The 22,186-nt window shown below is 32.1% G+C and overlaps 2 protein-coding genes across 3 annotated transcripts; one reads left to right on the top strand and one right to left on the bottom strand.

The window, feature by feature from the left end:
- Positions 1-6,085: 6,085 nt before the first annotated feature.
- LOC113863146 (protein IMPAIRED IN BABA-INDUCED STERILITY 1) lies at positions 6,086-13,278 on the top strand. The gene is made up of 9 exons (XM_027496605.1): positions 6,086-6,596; positions 6,693-6,977; positions 7,224-7,541; positions 8,699-8,926; positions 9,328-9,422; positions 10,523-10,610; positions 10,723-11,250; positions 11,857-11,989; positions 12,890-13,278. Exons 1-9 carry the CDS (start codon positions 6,258-6,260, stop codon positions 12,907-12,909), a joined length of 2,034 nt encoding a protein of 677 aa, XP_027352406.1. The 5' UTR covers positions 6,086-6,257; the 3' UTR covers positions 12,910-13,278.
- Positions 13,279-15,050: 1,772 nt separating this feature from the next.
- On the bottom strand, positions 15,051-19,561 carry LOC113863156 (anamorsin homolog). 2 transcript variants are annotated; one of them, XM_027496617.1, is made up of 9 exons: positions 19,476-19,561; positions 18,788-18,935; positions 17,200-17,366; positions 16,972-17,043; positions 16,412-16,562; positions 16,198-16,334; positions 15,376-15,450; positions 15,221-15,275; positions 15,051-15,181 (listed from the first exon to the last, which is right to left on the bottom strand). In XM_027496617.1, the coding sequence occupies exons 1-8, from the start codon at positions 19,476-19,478 to the stop codon at positions 15,237-15,239; spliced, it is 792 nt and encodes a 263-aa protein (XP_027352418.1). In that variant the 5' UTR covers positions 19,479-19,561; the 3' UTR covers positions 15,051-15,181; positions 15,221-15,236. The 2 variants fall into 2 exon arrangements, with proteins under 2 accessions (XP_027352418.1, XP_027352426.1); XM_027496625.1 differs by having other exon boundaries at positions 15,058-15,181; positions 16,198-16,331.
- Positions 19,562-22,186: the final 2,625 nt, after the last annotated feature.

The following is a 22,186-nucleotide window of genomic DNA, read 5'->3' as shown; positions in this document are numbered from 1 at the left end:
CGACCGTTGCGGAAAGACGTAGCAAACTCATCAGCAACAAACAAGTACGAACTACGAAGATTCCTACCTTTTCAGGTTCATGCTTAATAATGGCATGTGATATTAAATTATTATTTTTTAAAATACAAATAACATAAAAACAATGTTAAATGGACTTTCCAAATTAATTTCAGGATTTAATTTTGATATATAGGGTAAAATTTTATATTATCAACTAACTAAATAATACTTCAAATATCATTTTAAAATTATCATAAAAGTAGATACTTTTTAATGATACGATAACTTATTTCTTTTAAAAAATAATAATGCCATATATATTATGCAACAAAACAAATTAGACTCGCCTCTCGCTTAATTCTTTGCCAATATATCCTATTTCGGTTTTTCTTATAAGAAAAAATAACTAAATATCAAAATATGAAATCTTGAAAAAAATTTCATAAACATATAAAAGACATTTTTTTGGTTTTTTATAATTTTCTAAAATTTTTCATTAATTTTATTTAATTTTTTTATGTTTTTAAAAAATTGTTAATGAGTATTTTATTTTATTTTTTATAACTTTCAGCTATTTAATTTCTGATTTTTGCACTTGCATAAAAAAATTGTTTAGTAACTTTTGAAAGTTTATATATGAAAAATTAATCTCATATTTTTGTATTTTATTTTTATTAAACTCTATATTTAAAATAATTAACCTCATATTTTTGGATCCCTTACAAGACCTGCAACATCTAACGTTAGTTTATTAACAATGATTATCAACAATCGTCAATAAAAACACTAAAAAAAATATTTAACGTTGATTTTAGTAACTATAAGACAAGAAATTTAACGTCAATTTTATGTAACCGTTGTCAAATAAACATCTTTTAACGTCAATTTGATATAACTGTAGAAAAAGAATAAGAAATTTAACGTCAAATTAAGGTAATTGTTGATAAAATAAAGATCAAACACAATAACTCTTCTGGAGCACATCTTTTTAAAGCTACATTTCTTTCCACACATTCTGCAGTTATTAAGAAAGGAATCGACTTGTTCCTTATAAAAAGTTTGATTCTTCACTTTTGAAGTATGTTACTTGACAAAGTAATGGCTAGAGCCATTAGTAAGGCCAGAATAATCTCACATAACAAGTGTCTCTTAGGGCATAACATGAAGATCTCCATTTTGGATCTTGAAATAATGTTAGTTGTTGCAAAGGATAAGTCTCACGTTAACATTAAATTTGTCACTCCCAATGAGTTTGGATGTCAAGGGAAAGATGATTTAACTGTTGCCTACAAACATTGTTGAAAGGCAGTGTTTTCTATTGTGTTTTTTTTATTTTTGGTGTTCTTTTTTGTGTGTTTAATTTTTTACATTTAAATTTCAAAATTTAATAGCAATTTAAAACCGATCCTAAATAATTGTAACAAACTTGTTGCATGCAACCAACGCTATTTAGTTTAGTATCATTAATTTTTAATGTCAATTTCTTAATCATTAAAAAAAATTAGAAATGAGTAAAACTGTACTTAATTTATAAATTTAACTTCTACTAATAAACGATTTCCTTATAGTAATCAAAATGAGAGTAGGCTTTTAAAAGTTTTCTTTTTCAGTTTTATTATTGTTGTTTTTGTTATTATTATTTTTTAATTTTTGGGTTAAAGTGTCATATTCTTATACGTGCAAAGGTGCTTTTATCTGTGTTGAAACATCTATACAACCACGAGCTATTTAAAGCTGTTAAGCCGTAAAATATTGGTGATAGTAGAACTTTGAGTACACTGAATAAAATTAATTTAAAGCAAATGAGTTAGCAAATCACATTGATGAGAAAAAGATACTTTAAATATTCCTAGTGAAATCAATATTATTATTTAAACTTTTGTGATGTTTATGCTTAAAGTTGCTTTTGAGCTTCATGGCTGGAGAGAGATCTTGATTAGCTCATGGGAGACAGTAATTATAGCTTATTATCAAAGTGTTTCTTTTTCTTTTTTTATTTTCTGGGTCCTCAGGGCGAGTGAGGATTTAGGAGGCTTAATTTCAGTGATGGCACATGTCTCACAGACACCCCACATGCTAAACCGATAAAAGAAACCTCTATATCCTTATCATAATGAAAATTCCATCAAACGTTCAAACACTTATGACTAATTAATTATATCTATTGCCTTTACAATTTGTGTGGTAAAATCAACAATAATCAATTTCACTGGCTCATGAAACTTGATTTTATTTTAAATGATAGAATATAATCATCTTTGAATATACATATACATTTAATTTTAGAAGTTTGATAAATCGTACACGTAAAATTAATTATATCCAAAGAAAAATATTAAACTTTTTTTTTTAATTTTTAAAAAGTCCATTGTTCTCACCGAATACATATTTTGTGTATTAATATCCAAACGTTGTAGTTTCATAATTTCATTGTTCAGCAGGCACCGTAATTTTTATGGTTATTAACTAAACAAGATACTTTATCACTTTGGATATAACATCAATATGGGTATTTTATAAACTAACTCCTCAATCTTTGTTTATATTGATTATATTTTGCCACATTTCTGTTGCTATTTTGAAGGAGGGTTTGGTCTTGCATTTTATTTTACAAAAACAAAAATGCATGAACCTATGCCATGTATGTAAATGATATTCTTTTTTTCGGTTCACCGAACCCCAATCTGAAACAAGAGAAGAGACTTATCACCCCTATTTCCCAACCTTTAAGCTCGAGCTTTATTTCTATGCACTTTTTTTAATCTTTACTTTGACTTTCCTTTACGACAAAAGTTTTTTCTATTTCTATTGTAGTTCTTGGTGAAGTTGGATCTTCAACTTTCAGTTAACAGATAACCTCGAACTCCAATCTCTATATGTTCTATTTCCTTCCACTTCCTCGATTTCCTACCACGGTTCAAACCCCAAGATCGATTCAGAAAATTATGAACTCATTAATCAGCATATATATCTTCACAAACCAAGATTAAGGTGAATTAATTAAAAATATTGTTAATCATGACACTAGTTATATAATTATAAATAACTTTTTATTTTAAAAATAAAAATGCATTCACTTTTATGCTTTTATTGTATTTTAATGTAATTTGTAATAAAAATTTATTATTTATTGATTTTTTAATTAGTATCTTTAAGATACTGATTAATAAAATTTATTATAAATTGGTAATAAAAAAAAATCAATTTTTACTATAGCAACTGTTTCTCTAGGATTCCATAGTTGCCTGTAAACTATGAATTAATTGTGCAATTTTAAACATTGTTTGATTTATATGTAAAAACTAGCCCTTGCTATTATTTGTAATGATAATGATGAATTGAATTCAATTGTTGCTATACAGTGGGGTTACACAAATTAACTTCTCCCTCTTGAAAATAGTACTCCTATGTTAAAAATAATTAAGATGAAAAAAAAAAAAACAAGGCAGAAACTGGTAGAAGTGTAGGTATCAAATAATCACGGTTATCTTCTTTCATTTGAGTCAGCTATAAATACAGCATGCTTAATCAGTTTCTAAAGTTTCCACAAAAGGCACTCACTGTGCTAAACTCCTGATTGGATTAGCATTCTTTGGAGTAACTATAATGACCCAAAATATAATTGAAACCCAAAATTTGTTCTAGTATTAATTGGGTCAAATTAATGCCTAACTATAGGAAATTAGCATGCACCAGCTTAAAAAGTAGCTTTTTTAAACATGCTTGACATATTCATGAAATGGCACGTCATTTCCTAAGGAAAGTCAGCATGGACAGGATAATCACGCTAACAGAAAAAGAAAAAGATACTTTTTTTTCTCTTACAAATAGAAGCCAGCAAAGCAAGTAAAGAAAATGAGATTTTTTTTGTTTTTGGAAAGAGATATATACTTTAATTGCAAGAAAGCCCTCTCAGAAAGGAATTAACTGCAAGAAACTAACTAGTTTGTGATTAGGTGAGCATTTATAGATTTAACTTTGAGTGATCTCGATGCAAAAATAATTATAATTAATTAGAATTGTGTTTGCAAATTTTTATTTCAAAAATAAATTTATAATATGATATAACTTATTATAAAATCCTTCAACACGACATTATATAAATTCTTTTCTAATTAAACGTATTGTTAAAAAATAAAATCTAATTTAAAATTGTTATAACTAACATAATATTTTTATTATAAATTAGGGTTTTAAAAATAACTGTAATCTCCACCAAACATGCACCAAATAAAACGAGAGATAATTGAATTAACTTTAACTGCTCATTGTGCCTTATGTGAATTTTCTTTGGCAGAAAGGACAAAGATGGAATCATGTAGAGTTCAATGGAAGTGGCAATGGCATTAGTTGGAACCTGTTTTTCTTAATCAAATTCAAATGAGGATCAATTCAGCTAATTTCCATGGTGACAATATGGTCCCAAACTCTCCATTCAGTGCGCTCTAGTCCAACCTCCTAATCACTGCCCTTTGCAACCACTTTGAAATTTCTCAAAGTCCACATCTCAAAGCTTTCCTCCTAAGAAAATTATGAGTTGCAACTATGTTCAATGTTCCCATCTAAGAAGTTAGACCAAGATATTCTCATCTCCAGAGTGGCATACTAAGAAGATTAGATTTGAATCTTCTTGTACCAGTGATACACACACACGATATGTATTTAGAGAAAAAAAAACTTTAATTGTTAAATATCATCATAAATAAAATATATAATTTTTTAAAAAAAGTGACGTGAAGTTTATAATAATTATGTGGTTTTTTTAAAAATTATAATTATAATTCTACAATCTAGATTTAGGCTTCTAACTGAGTTTTTCTTTGACACTAATAAAAAGAAAGAAATTTCAGAAGATTTGGTTAGCATAGATATGTCTGTCCCGTTATAATTATTGATTTTCACATTTGAAAATGGAAGCGAATAATGGGTGGGCCACAAGGGTGATGAAAGTAAAGAGGAAATGTCAGAAGTGGGGAGGAACCGGAACAGTAGGAGAGGGGAAGTTGAAAAAGAAGATCTAGAAAGGGAAATATCTACACATCACCATAGATCTGTTTACCTTTCTTTTCCTTTTTCCTTTATTTCTTTGTTAACATATTTGCTCCCCTTTCCCCCCTCTCTCTCTCAGACACACACACACACACACACCTTGCCATGGGAGCAATATTAACACATCACAATTGAACGTAGATTTAGAGAGGCAAGCGTGTTTGGAAATGGTTGCGTGTGACGGTCAAGATGATGTGAGCGTATTGCAAAAGAATTCAACTTGGTTACGCTGGTATCCCCACTATGCCGTGAAGTGGTGAAGTGGTGAAGTGTTGGAATTTTAAATTCAAAATTAGAAAACAAAACAAGTACTCTTCAAGTCAACAACAACTGGTATGAAAGCAAATCCAATTAAATTGATTAATCGATAATCATTAGCGAATGGAATCAGCGTGTAACACAATCACGTGCCACGCGCTTTCCAAAATCCAAAATAAGCGAAGCCCACCTTAACCACTCCAAGCCAAGTCTCTACCATGCATAGTTTCTCTCTTCCCTTCGCCACTTACGAACGCCAACAAACCCAACGCCGCAAACAAACAAACCACACACCAATAATCCATAGGTTCCCAAACAAAAGCCAAAACAAAATAGGAATGCAAACAAATGCAGAGAATGTAAGGTCGCTCACGAGCCAACCCCAAAACGCACAGTTTGAATAAAAAGAAAAATAATCCCTCCGCTCATTTCGCCCTTAGCTTTTTTTTTTTTTTAAATTTTTTTTGTTAATGTTGATTACTTTTTAATAGTGTAATTCCAGCTTACAAATCCTCTTACTTAGGTAAAAATGAGATATATAACGTTAATTAATTTTTTAGAAGACACGTATCATTTATTTGTAAAAAAATTATATATATTTTTAATTTGAGAAATATTATACTTAGTTAAAAAATTATAAAACTTGATGTAATTTAATTAAAATTTATTAAAAGTTTTTATTTTCAATAAAAAATACTATCTATGTCGCTGAGTTTTTAAAAAAACGTATTACTGATCCGTCTTCCTCATTAAATCGCATTTTCCCCTACAGTCTCCCGCAATTGTCGCAGCGGCGAAAGAAACACAATGCGACGACATGCCGTTTCTGCGTTTCGCTAAGTGAATTGCTTCGCTTTTTCGCTTTCTTTCTTTCTTTTTTCCACTAGTATAAAACGCGGAGCTCAGACTCTGTTGTGACTTGAATTGGGTCGTGGATCCGACCCGGATCCATGGGGTGCGTGAGTTCGAAGCAAGCGGTGTCGGTGACGCCAGCGATTGACCACTCGGGCGCGTTTCGGAGCAATGCGGGCGCAAGTGAGTCTGATAGGAAGGATAAGAAGAATAAGAAGAGGAGTGAGTCGGGTGGAGCAAGCCAGAGGGAGGTAGGTGAGTCGGGGAGAACGAGTTCGAATTGTGACTCCTTGAGCTTCAGGTTGGGGAACCTTCACAAGTACGTGCAAGGAGAACACGTGGCAGCCGGATGGCCGGCATGGCTCAGCGCCGTCGCCGGCGAAGCCATTCACGGCTGGGTTCCTCTGCGCGCCGATGCCTTTGAAAAACTGGAGAAGGTTGATAACATAAAAAGAATAACAAAATTAATCTTATTGTTATTATTATATTTATTGTAATTAAGTGATTGATGAGGGGGTGATTGATGTTGACAGATAGGGCAGGGGACGTATAGCAGTGTGTTTCGGGCGAGGGAGCTTGAGACCGGGAAGATAGTGGCATTGAAGAAGGTGCGGTTCGATAATTTCGAACCGGAGAGCGTGCGGTTCATGGCGCGTGAGATCATGATTCTGAGACGGCTTGATCATCCCAATATCATAAAGCTTGAGGGCTTGATTACTTCGAGATTGTCGTGTAGCATATACCTCGTGTTTGAGTACATGGAGCATGATATTACAGGGCTCTTATCTTCCCCTGATATCAAGTTTAGTGAAGCACAGGTACCCATAAACTAAGAAAAATGTTAACCAATGTTTTAGTATAATGGCTAAAGAATTAAAAAAAAAATAGAAATTTTTTATTCAGTAATAATGTTTTAATCTTGTGATTTTTAATAAATACTTATTATTTATTATTTTTTTAATCAATGCCAGTCGTAGAACGACCATAGATTAATCATAATTGTCAATGTAATGTTATGTTATGGTGTGATTTTGTTGTTGAAAGAATGGAATTGTGGTGTGCAGATTAAGTGCTACATGAAGCAGTTGTTGTCTGGGCTTGAGCATTGTCACTTGAGGGGAGTGATGCATAGGGACATTAAAGGGTCGAATCTTTTGGTGAATAATGAAGGGGTTTTGAAGGTGGCGGATTTTGGATTGGCCAATTTTGTGAGTTCTGGGCACAGGCAACCCCTTACTAGTCGAGTTGTCACCTTGTGGTACCGGCCGCCGGAGCTTTTGCTCGGTTCGACGGATTATGGACCGGCTGTGGATCTCTGGAGTGTTGGCTGCGTGTTTGCGGAGCTGCTTGTTGGGAAGCCTGTACTTCAGGGGAGAACGGAGGTATTAGCCTTTATAAAATGTATTTGGTTTTCCTGTCATGGTGCATGTTAGTGTAGTGATGTTGATTACATCTTTGTTAGAATGACTTGTACATGATAAGCTTAAAATTACTTTGATAATGTATGATAATGAAGAAGTATGACAATGCCTCAACTCTCAAGGATGCAACTAGATATGATAATGTTGCCTGTAATGGCTGCAAAGAAGGGTTGCCATCAAGGTGCACTAAGATTTCAATTCAAAAACTTTTGATGTCCTCTCCTCCTTATGGTAAAGACTATGACTCCTTTATCAGAAAAATATTACGATGTAGAGGTGCTTTCTATCATATCTTCGTGCTTGCGTAGAGGCTTTTAGTTTTGTAATTCAATTAGAAAGGATATTTGTGTATTTGTGGATACCGTTGGTAAATCCTTGCAGATGGCATTTAAAAGGGTGGTTGGATTTTTTCTAAAGTAAGCAATATGCATCTTTCAAACTGAACCTCGAATGTTGACAAATGATTTAGGTCCGATTCTTGGCTGGTCCTGTGGTTTGTTCCATCTTTACCCCATGATCTTTAAGGGAAGAAAAAAAAACAAAACACTTTTAACTCTCAAGTCTGAGCCTTACCCTGAATGTTCACCAGATATTACATCTTCATTTTTCTCCCTCTCTGAAAAAGCGATGATCCTGGTTATATATTTAATGCTTACATAGTGAATTGGTAATTTTAGCATTTTTTCCCCGATTCTCTTACATTGCTTTATCTGAGTTGCATTGTATGTTTCAAATGTAACTCTGATTTTGCAGCCAACTATTGAACAGAGCTGAAATTTTGGTTCCTTACCTATTGCATGAGGTTTCCCTGCAATCTGTCAATAGGTTTACTTGAAATAGGTGATATCATTGCTTGTTCAGGTCTTTAGGGTTGCCACCGTTCTATATTTTGATATGGATGAAATGGGGAATGTAATCAACCTGAAAATTCCAATATGATACCAATCAACACTAGTCTTTATAAAAGGGGAGATTCAATCTGAAAATTGCTTCTTAAAATGTTAGACGGATGCTACTAATCTGTTTGTCGTTAATGAATGAATTAGCTGGAAATGACAATTTCAGCACTGTTTGATTTGTCGTTTTGAAACTTCTAAATTCATTTGTTACATATGCAGGTTGAACAATTGCACAAAATTTTCAAGCTTTGTGGCTCCCCACCTGATGAATACTGGAAAAAGACTAGACTTCCTCATGCAACTTTGTTTAAGCCACAGCAACCATACGATAGTTGCCTTAGACAGTCCTTTAAAGAATTGCCTGCGACAAGTGTAAATCTGCTACAGGCTCTTCTTTCTGTTGAACCATTCAAACGTGGGACTGCCACATCTGCTCTCTCATCAGAGGTAGGTTGCTTTTGTATTTATTGGAAATTCCTATTTAATGTTTCCTTGTTTTTATTTTGTTGATTTCAAAAATTTGTACAAGAAATAGTGAAAACATATATTTCAAAACAGGAAATACATTGAAAGTAATGTGGCATATTTGTAATTATTTATAAAAACAGGAAATGATTTTAAAACCAAACTGGTCCTAATTTCTGTATAGAATTAATCTATTTTGCAGAACATTGTCTATTTGATTTCTATTGCCCATATTTTGGGGGATATCCATAGATATCAATCAGTTGCTTTTAATGACATTAGTCCTAGATTCAAAACCATTCAGCATTTATCTGCAAATATTATGGCTACATGAATCATTGAAATATGATTTGGTCTCTGATGTACAACTTTACCACTTCCAGTATTTCAAAACCAAACCTTATGCATGTGATCCATCAAGCTTGCCGAAATACCCACCTAGCAAGGAAATCGATGCAAAACACAAGGAGGAGTCAAGGTGAGTGATATTCAGTGCTCATTTTATGCAGTTATTGGAAAATAAAGGTTTAGCTTGTTGCATATTCAACTGATGTCTCTGGATTACTTATCTGGCATGTTCAAAATAAGAAATGTCTGCATGTGCATTTCACTTGGTTGAGTCTAGAGCCATACTTGGATTTGATAAGCTGATCCATTTGAGAACTTTTGCTTTTGTTTTGACAACTTAATCAGGGTCTAGCTTTTGGCCTCACGGAGAGGTTAGGACCGGCTATTTATTTTCCAAAAAATCATTTGAACCTACATACATACTTGTGCAGTAAATTAACGTTGTAATAATCAAAATTCAGCTATTGAGATTGGAATTGTTTCCCGAAGACGAGAGGGAAAAAATCTTTGTTGTTTTTGTGAAACAATAAACTCATTAAAGGACTTATGCTTGCTCCAAGGAAACTGGAACAATCCATACTGTTTTATATCCTCCATCTCTGCTCTCTTTATTTTTTAGGTTTTTCTATGGGTTATTTTGTTGATATATCTTTTAAGGTGAACCTTGGCAACAGGGGCACGGCCAGAAAATATTTATTGCGGTAGCCAAACTATGAGATCAATGAAAATACAAAAGAATGAAGACATAACAATATTATAGAAAAGTCTCATATCATATCAATATTTAACCTTCACAATAAAAAATAACAGCCAAAAAATTTTGGGTAAGCCCCCCTTTTTTTTGAGGTAGCCATTTATATTTATATTGACTAACCTCAAATGTTTTAAAAAAATGCCATCATGGGCACTGTCCCTGCTTGGTACAGTGGTAAGGTCTGCCTTGTGACATGGTCGCTGGTTCAAATCCTGGAAGCAGTCTCATAGCTTGCAGGGGTAAAGCTGGATACATTTGCCCTTCCTAAATCCCACTAGACAGGAACCTTGTGCTCTGGTTCTCCCTTTTCATATATTTTAAGGATTTTAAATTGTAAAGATGCAGTGAATAGTTCAACAGTCTTTGGCACAATATAACAAAATAAACTTATTTTTTATAGTTTCTATTTTCATGAACATTACTTGTCTATTTTTTCTTGACTTTTTTCACGAAATCATATTGTGATGGACTTTCAGGAAAAAGATCAGTGGACGAGTTCGTGGAACTGAAACCAGAAAACCGTCAAGAAAGCCACTAGGATTCAGTAAACTTGCCCCGGCAGAGGTCTTTATTTCTTTTCTTGTGTCATGGGTTTTCTTCTTATATGCATGCACACTGATTTATAGGAATGGTCTAATTACCATAACCTCAGTCTCACTTAAGATTGCTCTTGCAGGATTTGGCACAAACTCAGACTTCCCAAAAGGTCAATGGTAGATCTTTCCGCATCCTTGAAGAAGAGAAGACTAACATAGGTGACAAGGCACAAAAGCCATCCGGTGTTAAACCTGAAGATGCTTCTCATGTTAAGAATGCATCTCAAGGAGATATTCCCTTTTCCGGACCATTACAAGTTTCAACATCAAGTGGCTTTGCTTGGGCAAAAGGCCGTAAAGATGACATTTCATTTCGATCCCATTGTCGTACTATATCAAGAGGGCATATTTTCAATCCATTAGAACATTCTACATTAAATTCAAGAAATAATTTGGACACCACAAACCAGGAAAATAAGGAGTTTTTTGGAGGGCGCACCTATACCCGGGCCAATGACCTAAATGAAATTTCTAAGCTTTCAATGCAGAACCAGTGGAGTAAGTTTGATCGGCCAGACTCATTTGATGCTTCTGATGAGTACCACTCGCAAGAATTGTCTATGGCCCTTTATCAAAGAGAAGATTCAGCATCCAAGAGAAGTAACATGGTGAGTTTGTAAATTGGCTAGATTTTTTTTTGTGGTATTAAGCTGTGACTCTTTCTGCATATCATTCTGTCTTGTGTGTAGAGATTGATATGGGGCACTATATGAAAGAGGGAATTAGGAATTTATTATGTTATAGGGAATTTGAAATTCAAAAGATGGATAGAAGAAAATTTGTTTTTGACATAATGGCATTGTTTAAGATTAGTGACTTGTCAATAGCTTGTTCTACTTAAATGACAGCTTAGTTAATTGATCTCCTCCTCAGCATTTTATTTTATTGGGTTTTAATTTCTCAAAGGTATAGATAGATCAATAGCAAAGACTAGGGACCAATTTCAAACTTGGATAATAATATATTGTTTTAATATAAAATTCTTGGATAATAATATATTGTTTTAATATAAAATTGTATCGTGTAATTGCATCCATCATATGATCATAAATGGATCAAATTCTTGACAAATTTGATACTCTCAAGTTTTAATGTAGGAATCTGTTTTACCTTGTGCTTTGACCTACCTGCATCAAATTCTTGGATCATGTGTCAGCCATACAATTTATGTATCCCTGTGTCGACATAATTCTTATTCATTGCTATCTTCACAGTGTTTCCAAGATCAAGGAGAGAAGGTTGAATTTTCTGGACCCCTACTATCACAAATGCACACAGTTGACGAGCTTTTAGAAAGGCACGAGCGTCACATCCGGCGAACTGTCCGTAGATCATGGTTTCAAAGAGGTATAAGCAGCATATTGACCACATCGTTCAATTGGTTGCATTACTGTTCCATCTTTTCTTCTTAACTGATGTGCATATTCATTTGGTGAGATAATAGGATACATTATTCTATCTTATTTTTATTTTCGACATTTATTAATTAATAAAATATAATAGCTTATTTTGCTGATAGGTTGGGAAGTGAGGATAACATTTTTTTATTACATTTTTACTCATTTTATAATATTTTTAATATTATAAAAACTAATTATTTTAAAACATATAATTTAATATTTTTATAAAAAAATTATATGAACATTTTTTTATTAAAAGTAATTTTTTTAAAAATATATATTTTAAATAATCTATAATTTTTTAAAGAAAAGTATATTTTTTCATAGATATTTGTAAAAAATATTTTAATCATTTTATAAAATATATATTTGAATTTTTATATTTTTTTGTTCTAATTATTATTATTTTAGTTAAAAATAAATTTTAATTGTAAAAAAATGAAAAAAATTAATATAATTTAATATCAAATTTTAATATTATTTGTACATAAAAATATTTTTAATATTTAATATATATATATATATATATATATTGAAAAGTAAAATAATTAAATAAAATTTATATTTAAACAAATTATATTATTTTTTGTAAATTTTTGTCATTTAAATATAATTTATATTTATTTTTTTCAAACATTAAAAAGAATGACAACGTTATCTATATTACTATCCTGGTGTATAGCGACAGATGCATAAAAGTTTATCTTTCTTTTATCATGTGATTTCTTTGTAAAGAATATCAAACTACACTATTCGCATTGAAGGCGGCATTAATGACCCTCCTTCCTTCTGGTCAAAAGAATGTTAGCATGGCATTTCTTGTTAACATACGAACCCTGGATTGCAGGTAAGAAGCACGGGAAGTAAATCAAGTAATTGCCAAGGAATATTCACAATGTAGGGCATAGACCATGAGCATCGTATCAAAATGATACACGAAATTCTGCTGAGAAGGCCATCTCCATTGTCCAAGCGCAATGCTAAGAGCAGCAAATTAACATCAGACATACAATGACACAGTCTAGCAACATGATCTGTTACCTAGAAGATGGGAAACTCCACAATTTGAGGAATGTAGCACTTTCAGCTTTCAATTTACAGAAGACGGCCACTGCAAGGAAAAGAATTAAGGTTTCTGAATTCCCTGTTTTGGTCAATTATAGAAAAGAATTTGTTTCTGTATGATCTAAATTTCTCCCTCTTGCTATCGTAATTGTTATCTACATGCAAGTCTCGTCCGGCAATTGTGTATATTTCATCTGTCGTGACTGGCTTGAGGATATAGTGTAGTCACCTTCATTATTCAATCATTTTTTAGGCTTTAAATGAATCACATATAGCAATTATATATATACTAACCAAGATCTAATCTAGCAAGTACCCTGAACTAAGCAAGGAGCTGCTTAATCTGTGGGTCCATTGTTCAAAACTTTTACTTTTCATCCTTGTACGAATTTCTTCTGCTTCATGCATATTCATTACAAGCACGCTTAACGGTAACATCCTACGAAATTGCCACTGCTCTCATGCAGGTAAAGTCTGAAAGTTAAACAAATATATGCTAATTTGATTAACTAAAATTATTTGTTTGGAATATTATAGAATTGTAACTCTTTATTTTAATTCAAGATGTGTGTATATTTAATAGTGATTGAATTAGAATGCATGATTTCATTTAGTTTTGATTGCGATGATAACTTTGTTTGAGTTAATCTATTTTATGCATTCCAAATTTAGTAAAAATAGTCTTAAACAAGAGAATTACAATTTAAACATTAAAGACAATAAATAAGTTTCAAGTTAATAACAAAAAATTCATAGTACTAATGCCAAAAACCTAGTCAAAGTGTCCCACATCTCAATTCTCTATTCTATGCTGCCATGCCAGATCACTCCTATCTTTCGGAGCATTTTTTTTTCGCTTAGAATCAATCCCAACTGCACCAACAAAGCAACTCACTAAAACACTAGATGTATTACCACAGACTTCACCACTCTCCTTTCCGACAGGAGAGTAGGTCTCACTTGTAGACATTTTGAAGGAAGACAAAAGCAATAATACAGCGATGCGAAAATATGGAAACAAAGATAGAGGAAGTAGCACAACTCAACTATCTCATTATTCAATAACTCCAGGTCATGGTCGTGTCCAAAAATAATAGGAGAAAAAGCGATTTAAAGGAGAAAAAGGGTAGAAAAATGAAGAGAGTTGACGCAATGCCGACGACAAAGAAAAACGTAGTCACAAGTTGCAAAGAGGTGAGATTGAAGATAAGTATTCAAAAAACCCTAAAAGACTCAGGTTATATAAGTTGGATAAAAGAAAATGAACGAGTCAAATGGGTTCAATCAAATTTTTTTTAAAAATAGTCCAAAAAGAACACCCCCAAAATCGCACATGCTATCATTAAAATGGGCCATAGCCCAGGATTGGGATCGGTTACCGGCAGCAGATTGTAAGATCATACGACCTTCCGTGTTTAATCGTAATTTTGACTATCGTGGTAAAAATATCACTTGTAAAAGACTAGTTCAATTCATTTATAATGTGAATCCGATTTCCAAATTAATTTCAAGTATATATTCAGAAATTTCAATTATAATGGTCAAATTTAACACTTCCAAACATGTACTACCCTGATTAAATTTTAATTACATTAACAAATGATCAACAGAGTGAAACTCTGTCATCACCACCATCGAACCACAATTTTACACCATTTAAACCCACACTCTTTAAACGAGAACAGATTAATAGAGACCAAAAACCACAAAGTTGATATTTGGTATACGAATCTGGCTGTGAATTGATGGACCTTTGATTTAAGTTTATTTCTAATTTCTGTACAAATTTAGTTCATCCAGTAAACGTAAGAGAATAGAGGATTTTGTTGATACTCACATTGAATAAACGGTGTAACTGTATTAAAATGCGAAACTGGTCTATTGGAAATTAATTTTTTAATAATAAAAATATTATAATCCCCTATATTTAATAGCAGTTAAGTTGTCTAATAACCGTCACAAAGTCTATTCGCATCACTTTTGTAACTAAGTAGTGCGAGACTTTTTACCCAGCATACATAGGCTAAGAGGCATCGTTCTTTTTCCTTCACAAACAGCTAGAAGGATCAGAATAAGGCGCACATGTCATTAGTTATTTTCATGACAAAGCGTACCCCAACTTTATCCATTTATATGTCTGCTGAAAGGAAGTTACCAGACAGTGCTACCTGCATGAAAATAACGAATGACTTATGCAATAAATGCTATAGGCCACGCCCATACCAAAGAAATGACACCAGACAATTCAAAGAGAGGGAGATAAAGTACCTTCTCGCCCAATTTGAAGGGAGGCAATCCCTTGTAAGGGCAGGTACTGCACCTGAAAGCATCCCCTAGTCCGCACTGCAGACCAAAATCAACTTTGAGTACGATGCCAATTGGAGAGAGAGAGAGGGGGGGGAATAGATTGACACAATATAGGGTAACTATTCACAAAGAGCATATTGAAAAATTTGTAAGACAATTGTATGCTCTTATTATACTAGTCAAACTGACCATCATTCACACCAATATTGTTGTTCTATCAATCCTGACTAAAGTTTATGTTCAATATATATAGCTTTCACAATAAAAATAAATACTGTGATATTAAGTAAGTAAACCTTTTGTATAAGATATAAAGATACAATACAATTAGCTTATTAACCAAAATAAACGTTCTTTCCTCTCCTAGGTGAGGTTGACCACACACATTTAGAAAACTCATTTAAAATCACAAACTCAGCCAAGCTTCCATAGCTAAATACAAAGAAATGACAGTAGGACATGAGCATTTCTTCCATCCATTATCCTCTAAATTGATATTGCGAGCTACAGGCAACAAAAAGGAGGATTTATCATGCAGGTAGCTATTTTATTTCATGAAATTTAATGCACCTGGTGTGAACAAGGGGAGGGGCAACCCTCCTAAGATTCTATAAATCATCTGAACTAAACCGAAAAACTATCTAACTAAACAAATGTAAGGCTAGTAAACAGCTTAGAACATTCAATGTAAAATATGCAAAAAGAAAAAATGAATTCTTATAGAACACAACCTTAGAAAGTATAAATAAAATGCACATTGCAAAAAAAAAAAAAAAAACATACACTGCCACAAGCTGATTGAGGATTATTAATCTGTTCTGCTGTCAATCCTAACTTCAATACTTTTTCCTCTTCTTGAGCCCTCCCACAGGTGCAATTTTTGCAGGCTTTTCTTGTACTCCCAATTTCACAATCACCTGCTGAATAAATGTTAGGTAAGAGCCTAATATCACACAGAACACTAGTTGAGGACAGAAACTAAAATAGTATTCCATACTAGGTGGCAGCTGGGGTTTCTTTAAATCTTCTTCCGTCAAAAGACTATCTTCATCGATCAGATCTGAATCAACATCAATTTGCACTTTAGGTGTTGCCTTCTTTATCGCAAAAGATGAACCAATTTTCCATGAAGGCTTTTTAGCTTTGATCTATGTGCAATACAAAGCATATTGATAATTAGAATTTGTAAGATGGCCACAGCAGTTAACTAGGACAAAAAAGGAATAACTTCAGATGACTTGGCCCATGGCCATATTCCACTTATCAGGCAATAGGAAGACAAGTTGACTATAGCAGGACAAGGGGGGAAAATCATGACTAAAAGAAAAGAAAACAAGAATTTTTGCTGAAAGGAACCATCATGCTCAAAATGCGAAAACCATTTAACTTGACAAAAATAGTTGTCAAATACTAGTAGACTGAGTTTCAAACCACATGTCAGCATATTATTCCACTAATCGAACAAGTTTCCATTGTAAAACAAATCAAACACAAGAAAGCAATTTAAAAAACGATGAATACAAATGGCAGAGGCAAATATCAGCTGATGAAACATACCCCAGTTGACTGTAAGACTTGTGTTTCTGAAAATCCTGCTAACAATAACTTGTTTTGAAGATCAGATATCAGCTGCAAGTACAAATTTAGGGAGGGGGCGATCAGATCATGTATGTTGAAATTTATAAAAACTTAGGCAATCTTCACTTCATAAGCTAGCTTTTAGTATGAAGTTAGCCAAGCCTAAATTTAAGAATGTTAATATAAAGTCCCTCAGGTGGTTATTACCTTATCAACTGAACCCACAGCAGACTGAGATGACTTGCGAATAAGAACTGTCCCACTTACTTTTAACACTCTAAGAATTTCCTGAATCAGTTGGTCGGTGGGACAATCAATTGACAGCCAGATTAAAACCAAAAAATCAACAGAGGAAGATTCCAAGGGCAACTTGCCTGAAATTTGCAATAATAGGTGATAAAACATGGTTTCTTCAGCTGCAATACAATAAAATATGATATACAAACAAAATGAAAAATCAAGCATTTGTAAGGAAAATAACAACTTCCATCACTTTCAAGAAACAATAACTGGCAGTAAACTAAAAGTTGAACCACGGTTGCATAAAAGATCCAAAATTGAAGTAGCTAAGATGAAGGCTGTATTTGGATTAGCGGAAAAAAAAAGTAATATTTCAATAATTGATTATATAAAATAATCTATTGTGTTTGAATTGTACAAAATAATCACTTTTTCTAGGTTGAAATCACATAAAAAGGATATGAAATTATGTGTAATAGTTAGTTATGTATTTAAAATAATCAATTATTAAAGATAAACTGGGAAAATAAAAGTTAACTAGAAAATAAGCTGATATTTTTTAATCATAAGCTCCAAAATTTTGCCTATAAGTTATTTCCTTTGTAAGAAAAATCAATCAGAGATCTTATAAGCTGATTTTTCAAAATTTGCCAAACAAAAATGAATTTTTCAGCTTTTCTCACATATGATCTCATCCAAACACAAAAAATTTGATCCCATTAACTATTGCAGATCAACAATGCAAACAAAGAAAAGGCTAGGCAAGTGATGAAGAAGAAGAAAAGAAAATTCAAACATCATGATATCCTTACTCACAAATTACTTGGCCGTAAATTATACAAAATAAATTCATGCAGAAGCAACAAAGATCAACTTAAACAAATGCACAATATCTAACAAGTAAAAACAACTCTTACCTAGATTCATTTATTTTTCTAAAGTAAATAAAGAAAAATCAAACAAAAATGGAAAAGAAAATTTGATCATTCCATGTTGAATAGAATTGTCAATGTATCCGCTTCTCCAAAAAAGACTGGAGAATAAGTATAATCTGAAATTGAAATTATCCACAATAGATGAAGCATATTTATACTTGACTTTCTTACTTGAATAAACACCAAATACCCTCCAAGCATTAAAACTCAAAATCACATGCTATCATGCATGCTGATCCATTGGCATAATGAGGCTCCAGGAAAACGGCAATCAAGCAATAATTTTTAAAGCATCATTTCAAGCTAATATGTGTAGTAGCCTAAATTGTTGAATGTAACTTTTGAACTTTATATAACAACAGCATCCGATAGTAAAATTCCATGATTAGGAGCATAATCAAACATCATTTGCAATAAACATCTTTTCCTTTGGTAAAATCAAAGTTGACCAAGATGTAAGCAATAGCAAAACATAATTCATTGGTTTTTGGGACAAATTCATTCAATTTAAAATGTAAAGTAATCCCATATCCATAAGAATATTCTATATGCAAAACCAGAATTGATAATATAAAACACACACTTAGACATAAATGCAATCAAAGGAGCAAGAGAATTACTTAATAGTGACGCAGATGTAAGAACCAGTGGATCCCATTGTTCAATCCCTTCATTCCCCAGCTCTCTAATTGCATCAAACACTTGACTAACCGGAAGAACAGCTCCATCTGTACATGCCAACACAGCACCATGCATCTTTGAACCATCCTGCAATATTAAAAATGTTAACTTACTCACACTTTCTCTGACAAAAAATATAAGAAAAACAGGAGTAAAATATAAGAAAAGTTAATATATTTGGTGACCAAATTGTACACACTAACACTTTCAAAGACCAATTAGTTCCTATAGAGATCAAAATATGAACAAGTAATCAGATTTGTAAATCAAGATAAAATAAAAACAAAGTTCAAGGACTAATTGGTTAGAAAATAAATCTAGCATGTGAATGAGAAAGGAGAGAAGAATTGAAAAACGAAGTATCCCAAAAATAACAGCAAACGGTTTTCCAAGAGTGACATCAATTCCATCCAACACTTCAGAGATTAACAAAACATCGAATTTGAACTCGTTTGATGGAAAAGTCAAATTATAAGGGAATTAGGGCGTTGGGAGGGAAGGTGTGAATGGAATATAGACCTAAGAATCAAAGACTGCAAAGGAAACAAAAATGGGAATGATCGTGTTAGTTATAGCGCAAAATCTTATGAGAGAAAGGAAAGAAAAAACAAAGAAGAGGGAACGAACCATTACGATGAGACCTTCAAGTTCAACCAAAAGCGATAGCTCAGAATGGAAGATTCGAGAATAAGGTGAGAGTTGCCGACTGCAGAAATTTGAGAATTTGGAATTTAAACACAGCCGGTGACTTGGTGAAGAAATGCGGCTTTTAAACAGGGAAAAAGGAGCCACACATGCAAGTCACGTGACCACTGCTTATATTAATAAATCTTATCATTAAATTTAAAAATAAGCGATGGTTTATAAATATTTACTGAATAACAACTTAAATGAGTTCTATATTTAAATTTGTGGTATAATTGTAAATTCTGACGGTATAATTTAGGTTTTAAAATTTTTTATTTCAAAAATTTTAAATTTTGTTAGCATTAATCCTTAAAGATATGTTTAAGTAATTAATAATAATAAAATTTTATATAAAAAATATAATTAACACTTCTGTTTCTTAAATATAATAAATATTTTTTAAATAAAAATTTATTACTTTTAAATGTTTAATTAATAACTAACTTAAACAAAATTGATTTTATATTATATTTGTAGAATATAAGCATTTTTATTTGAAAAACTCATGGCAACAATAATGTCACTATTGTTTATTTTCTTTGTTTTGTACCAGAAAAATTAACAATATAAAGTAGTTTTGATAAAAAAAAAATTAAGATATACTTATTAAAAATTATTTTTTTAATTTATGATATCTTTATTATGGTTTCACAGTAGATTTCAAAATTGAGTTAAAAGAAAAAAAAGATTATGCTAAACCTTTGATAGCTATTATAAAACTTGACAAAATATATACATGGATCAGTCAAGATAATATGGTGCTAGGACTAGTTTATCTAAAAATAAAGTGTACTATGGTTCAAATACAATATCAAATGAGATAAATATGTTACATTGGCATTCTAATGTTGTGTTTTATTAGGTTTTGTTTATTACATTTTGATACTTTGACAAGAAAGTCTTAAAAAGTGATAAAAACCATGATTCGTATCAATATGTGTCATTAAGAAACAAAATGAGATGGAGAAAATGTTAAGAAACTTGATACTACATGTTTTAAACTTTAGTATACAAGGAAAGTGAAAGGAATAAATGAAGTAGGTATTATTGTAAATAACACTTGAAAAAAATGTAATAAAAATTAAAAAGATTGGTGACAAAATCAAGTTATTGGTTGCACTAGACTAGTAATATCATTAGTGTCTACGCATAATTTGGCTCAAAAGCTCTTTTGAAAGAATTTTGAGGGTTTGATTTTAAGACATACTACAAGCTAAAGTATTTTCCAGAATGAAGACTTAAATGGTCATATTGGTCATGGGGCAAGACAATTACAAAGATTTATGGTGGTTTTATTTTTAGAGAGTTAAATAAGAAAGAGCAATATTTATTAATTTCTCAATAGCATATGACCTCAAGATTATGAATCCCCTCAAGATTATGAATACTTACTTTAAAAGTGGAAAGAACATCTTATCACTTATAAGAGTAGGGTCTCAAGGCCGCAAATTGATTTTTTTTGGTAAAGAGTTGATAATTCTTTATTTAAACTCGTTTTTATAGCCCATATATTTATGTTAGGTTTGTATTTTAGTCAGGTTTTACATTAATTCATATATATTTTGTGCAGTTTAGCATAAGAAGCCCACTATTGGATTTTTGGGTATTTTGAGAGCAAATTGGTTGAAAATCAAAGCTTTGCGGTAGTCAGCATGCCCAATCCTTAAAAGCAAGCACGAGAATGCTTCGAGTTCATGCATGACCATGCTTATGGCCTTGCATGATCTTGCTCATCTGCAGGAAGTCTAATTATAAAAAGTTTTAGGATTTTCAGACCCTATTAAAAAAAGACCTTAGAGATAGCAATTCATCACCCAATTTTACATTGTCCTTGCTCTGTGATATACTTCTCATCTCTCTATCCTGTTCTTGAGCCTTTAGCATACTCTTGACAGGACTTGAAACTTCAAGCGACCATACTTGAAGACTAGGAACTCATCTTATTCTAGTTTGTTTTTCTCTATGGCTTTGTTTATGAATGTTTTTGTTTTTTTCTCTAACATGAGTAACTAAGTCCATAACTAGGGTTATGAGAATCTTTGTTCATGAATTTATGGGATTTTGAAGTTTGAATCTATGTTTGATTCTTGTCTATGATTAATGTTTATCTTATTACATATAATTGTATAACCCTAATTAATTATATCGTCAAGCGACCATACATTGATTAATTAATGGATCTATAGGATAAAACGAGACAAAGGATTAGGTGGACCAAATCAATCTTTCTCTTCTAATCATTATTAAATTAACAAGTTCATAGGTGTTTTATGCTTTCTTGAATTAATATCTTGCATGACCATTGCGGATGTTAGTTTAGAAAAAAGAATGTAAATATTTCATGGTCATTAGATATTGGTAGTAATTGTATAAATGATTAGTAATCACAAGAAAATCAAACTTAGAACTAAATGAAAAAATAACATAAAGGATTGAATAAGTAACTCATATACCCTTAGTGTTGTCAAAAAGGGCCAAAGCCCTGGGCTCAATCCTACCTAACCCTGAAATAATTTATTAAGCCCCGTTTTAATATTAGTTAAAATACTTTAATTTAGCCCTAATTATTTAACCCATATATTATAGGGTCAGGGTAGGGTTACCCATGGGTTGGCCCTAACCTAGGAAATACTCCCCAAATTTTATTCAGC

Source organism: Abrus precatorius, unplaced genomic scaffold (assembly GCF_003935025.1).
Source record: "Abrus precatorius isolate BTA unplaced genomic scaffold, Abrus_2018 Scaffold10, whole genome shotgun sequence".
Lineage (NCBI taxonomy): Eukaryota > Viridiplantae > Streptophyta > Magnoliopsida > Fabales > Fabaceae > Abrus > Abrus precatorius.
This window is presented reverse-complemented; position numbering and strand designations above follow the sequence as displayed.

Coding starts and splice junctions, on each gene's coding strand:
- LOC113863156 (XM_027496617.1), bottom strand. Junction 17,044..17,199: donor CTGTGGGTTCAGTTGATAAG/GTAATAACCACC, acceptor TTGTACTTGCAG/CTGATATCTGATCTTCAAAA. Junction 16,335..16,411: donor GAAACCCCAGCTGCCACCTA/GTATGGAATACT, acceptor ACATTTATTCAG/CAGGTGATTGTGAAATTGGG.
- LOC113863146 (XM_027496605.1), top strand. CDS start 6,258: ATGGGGTGCGTGAGTTCGAAGCAAGCGGTGTCGGTGACGCCAGCGATT. Junction 8,927..9,327: donor CATCTGCTCTCTCATCAGAG/GTAGGTTGCTTT, acceptor TACCACTTCCAG/TATTTCAAAACCAAACCTTA. Junction 10,611..10,722: donor GTAAACTTGCCCCGGCAGAG/GTCTTTATTTCT, acceptor TTGCTCTTGCAG/GATTTGGCACAAACTCAGAC.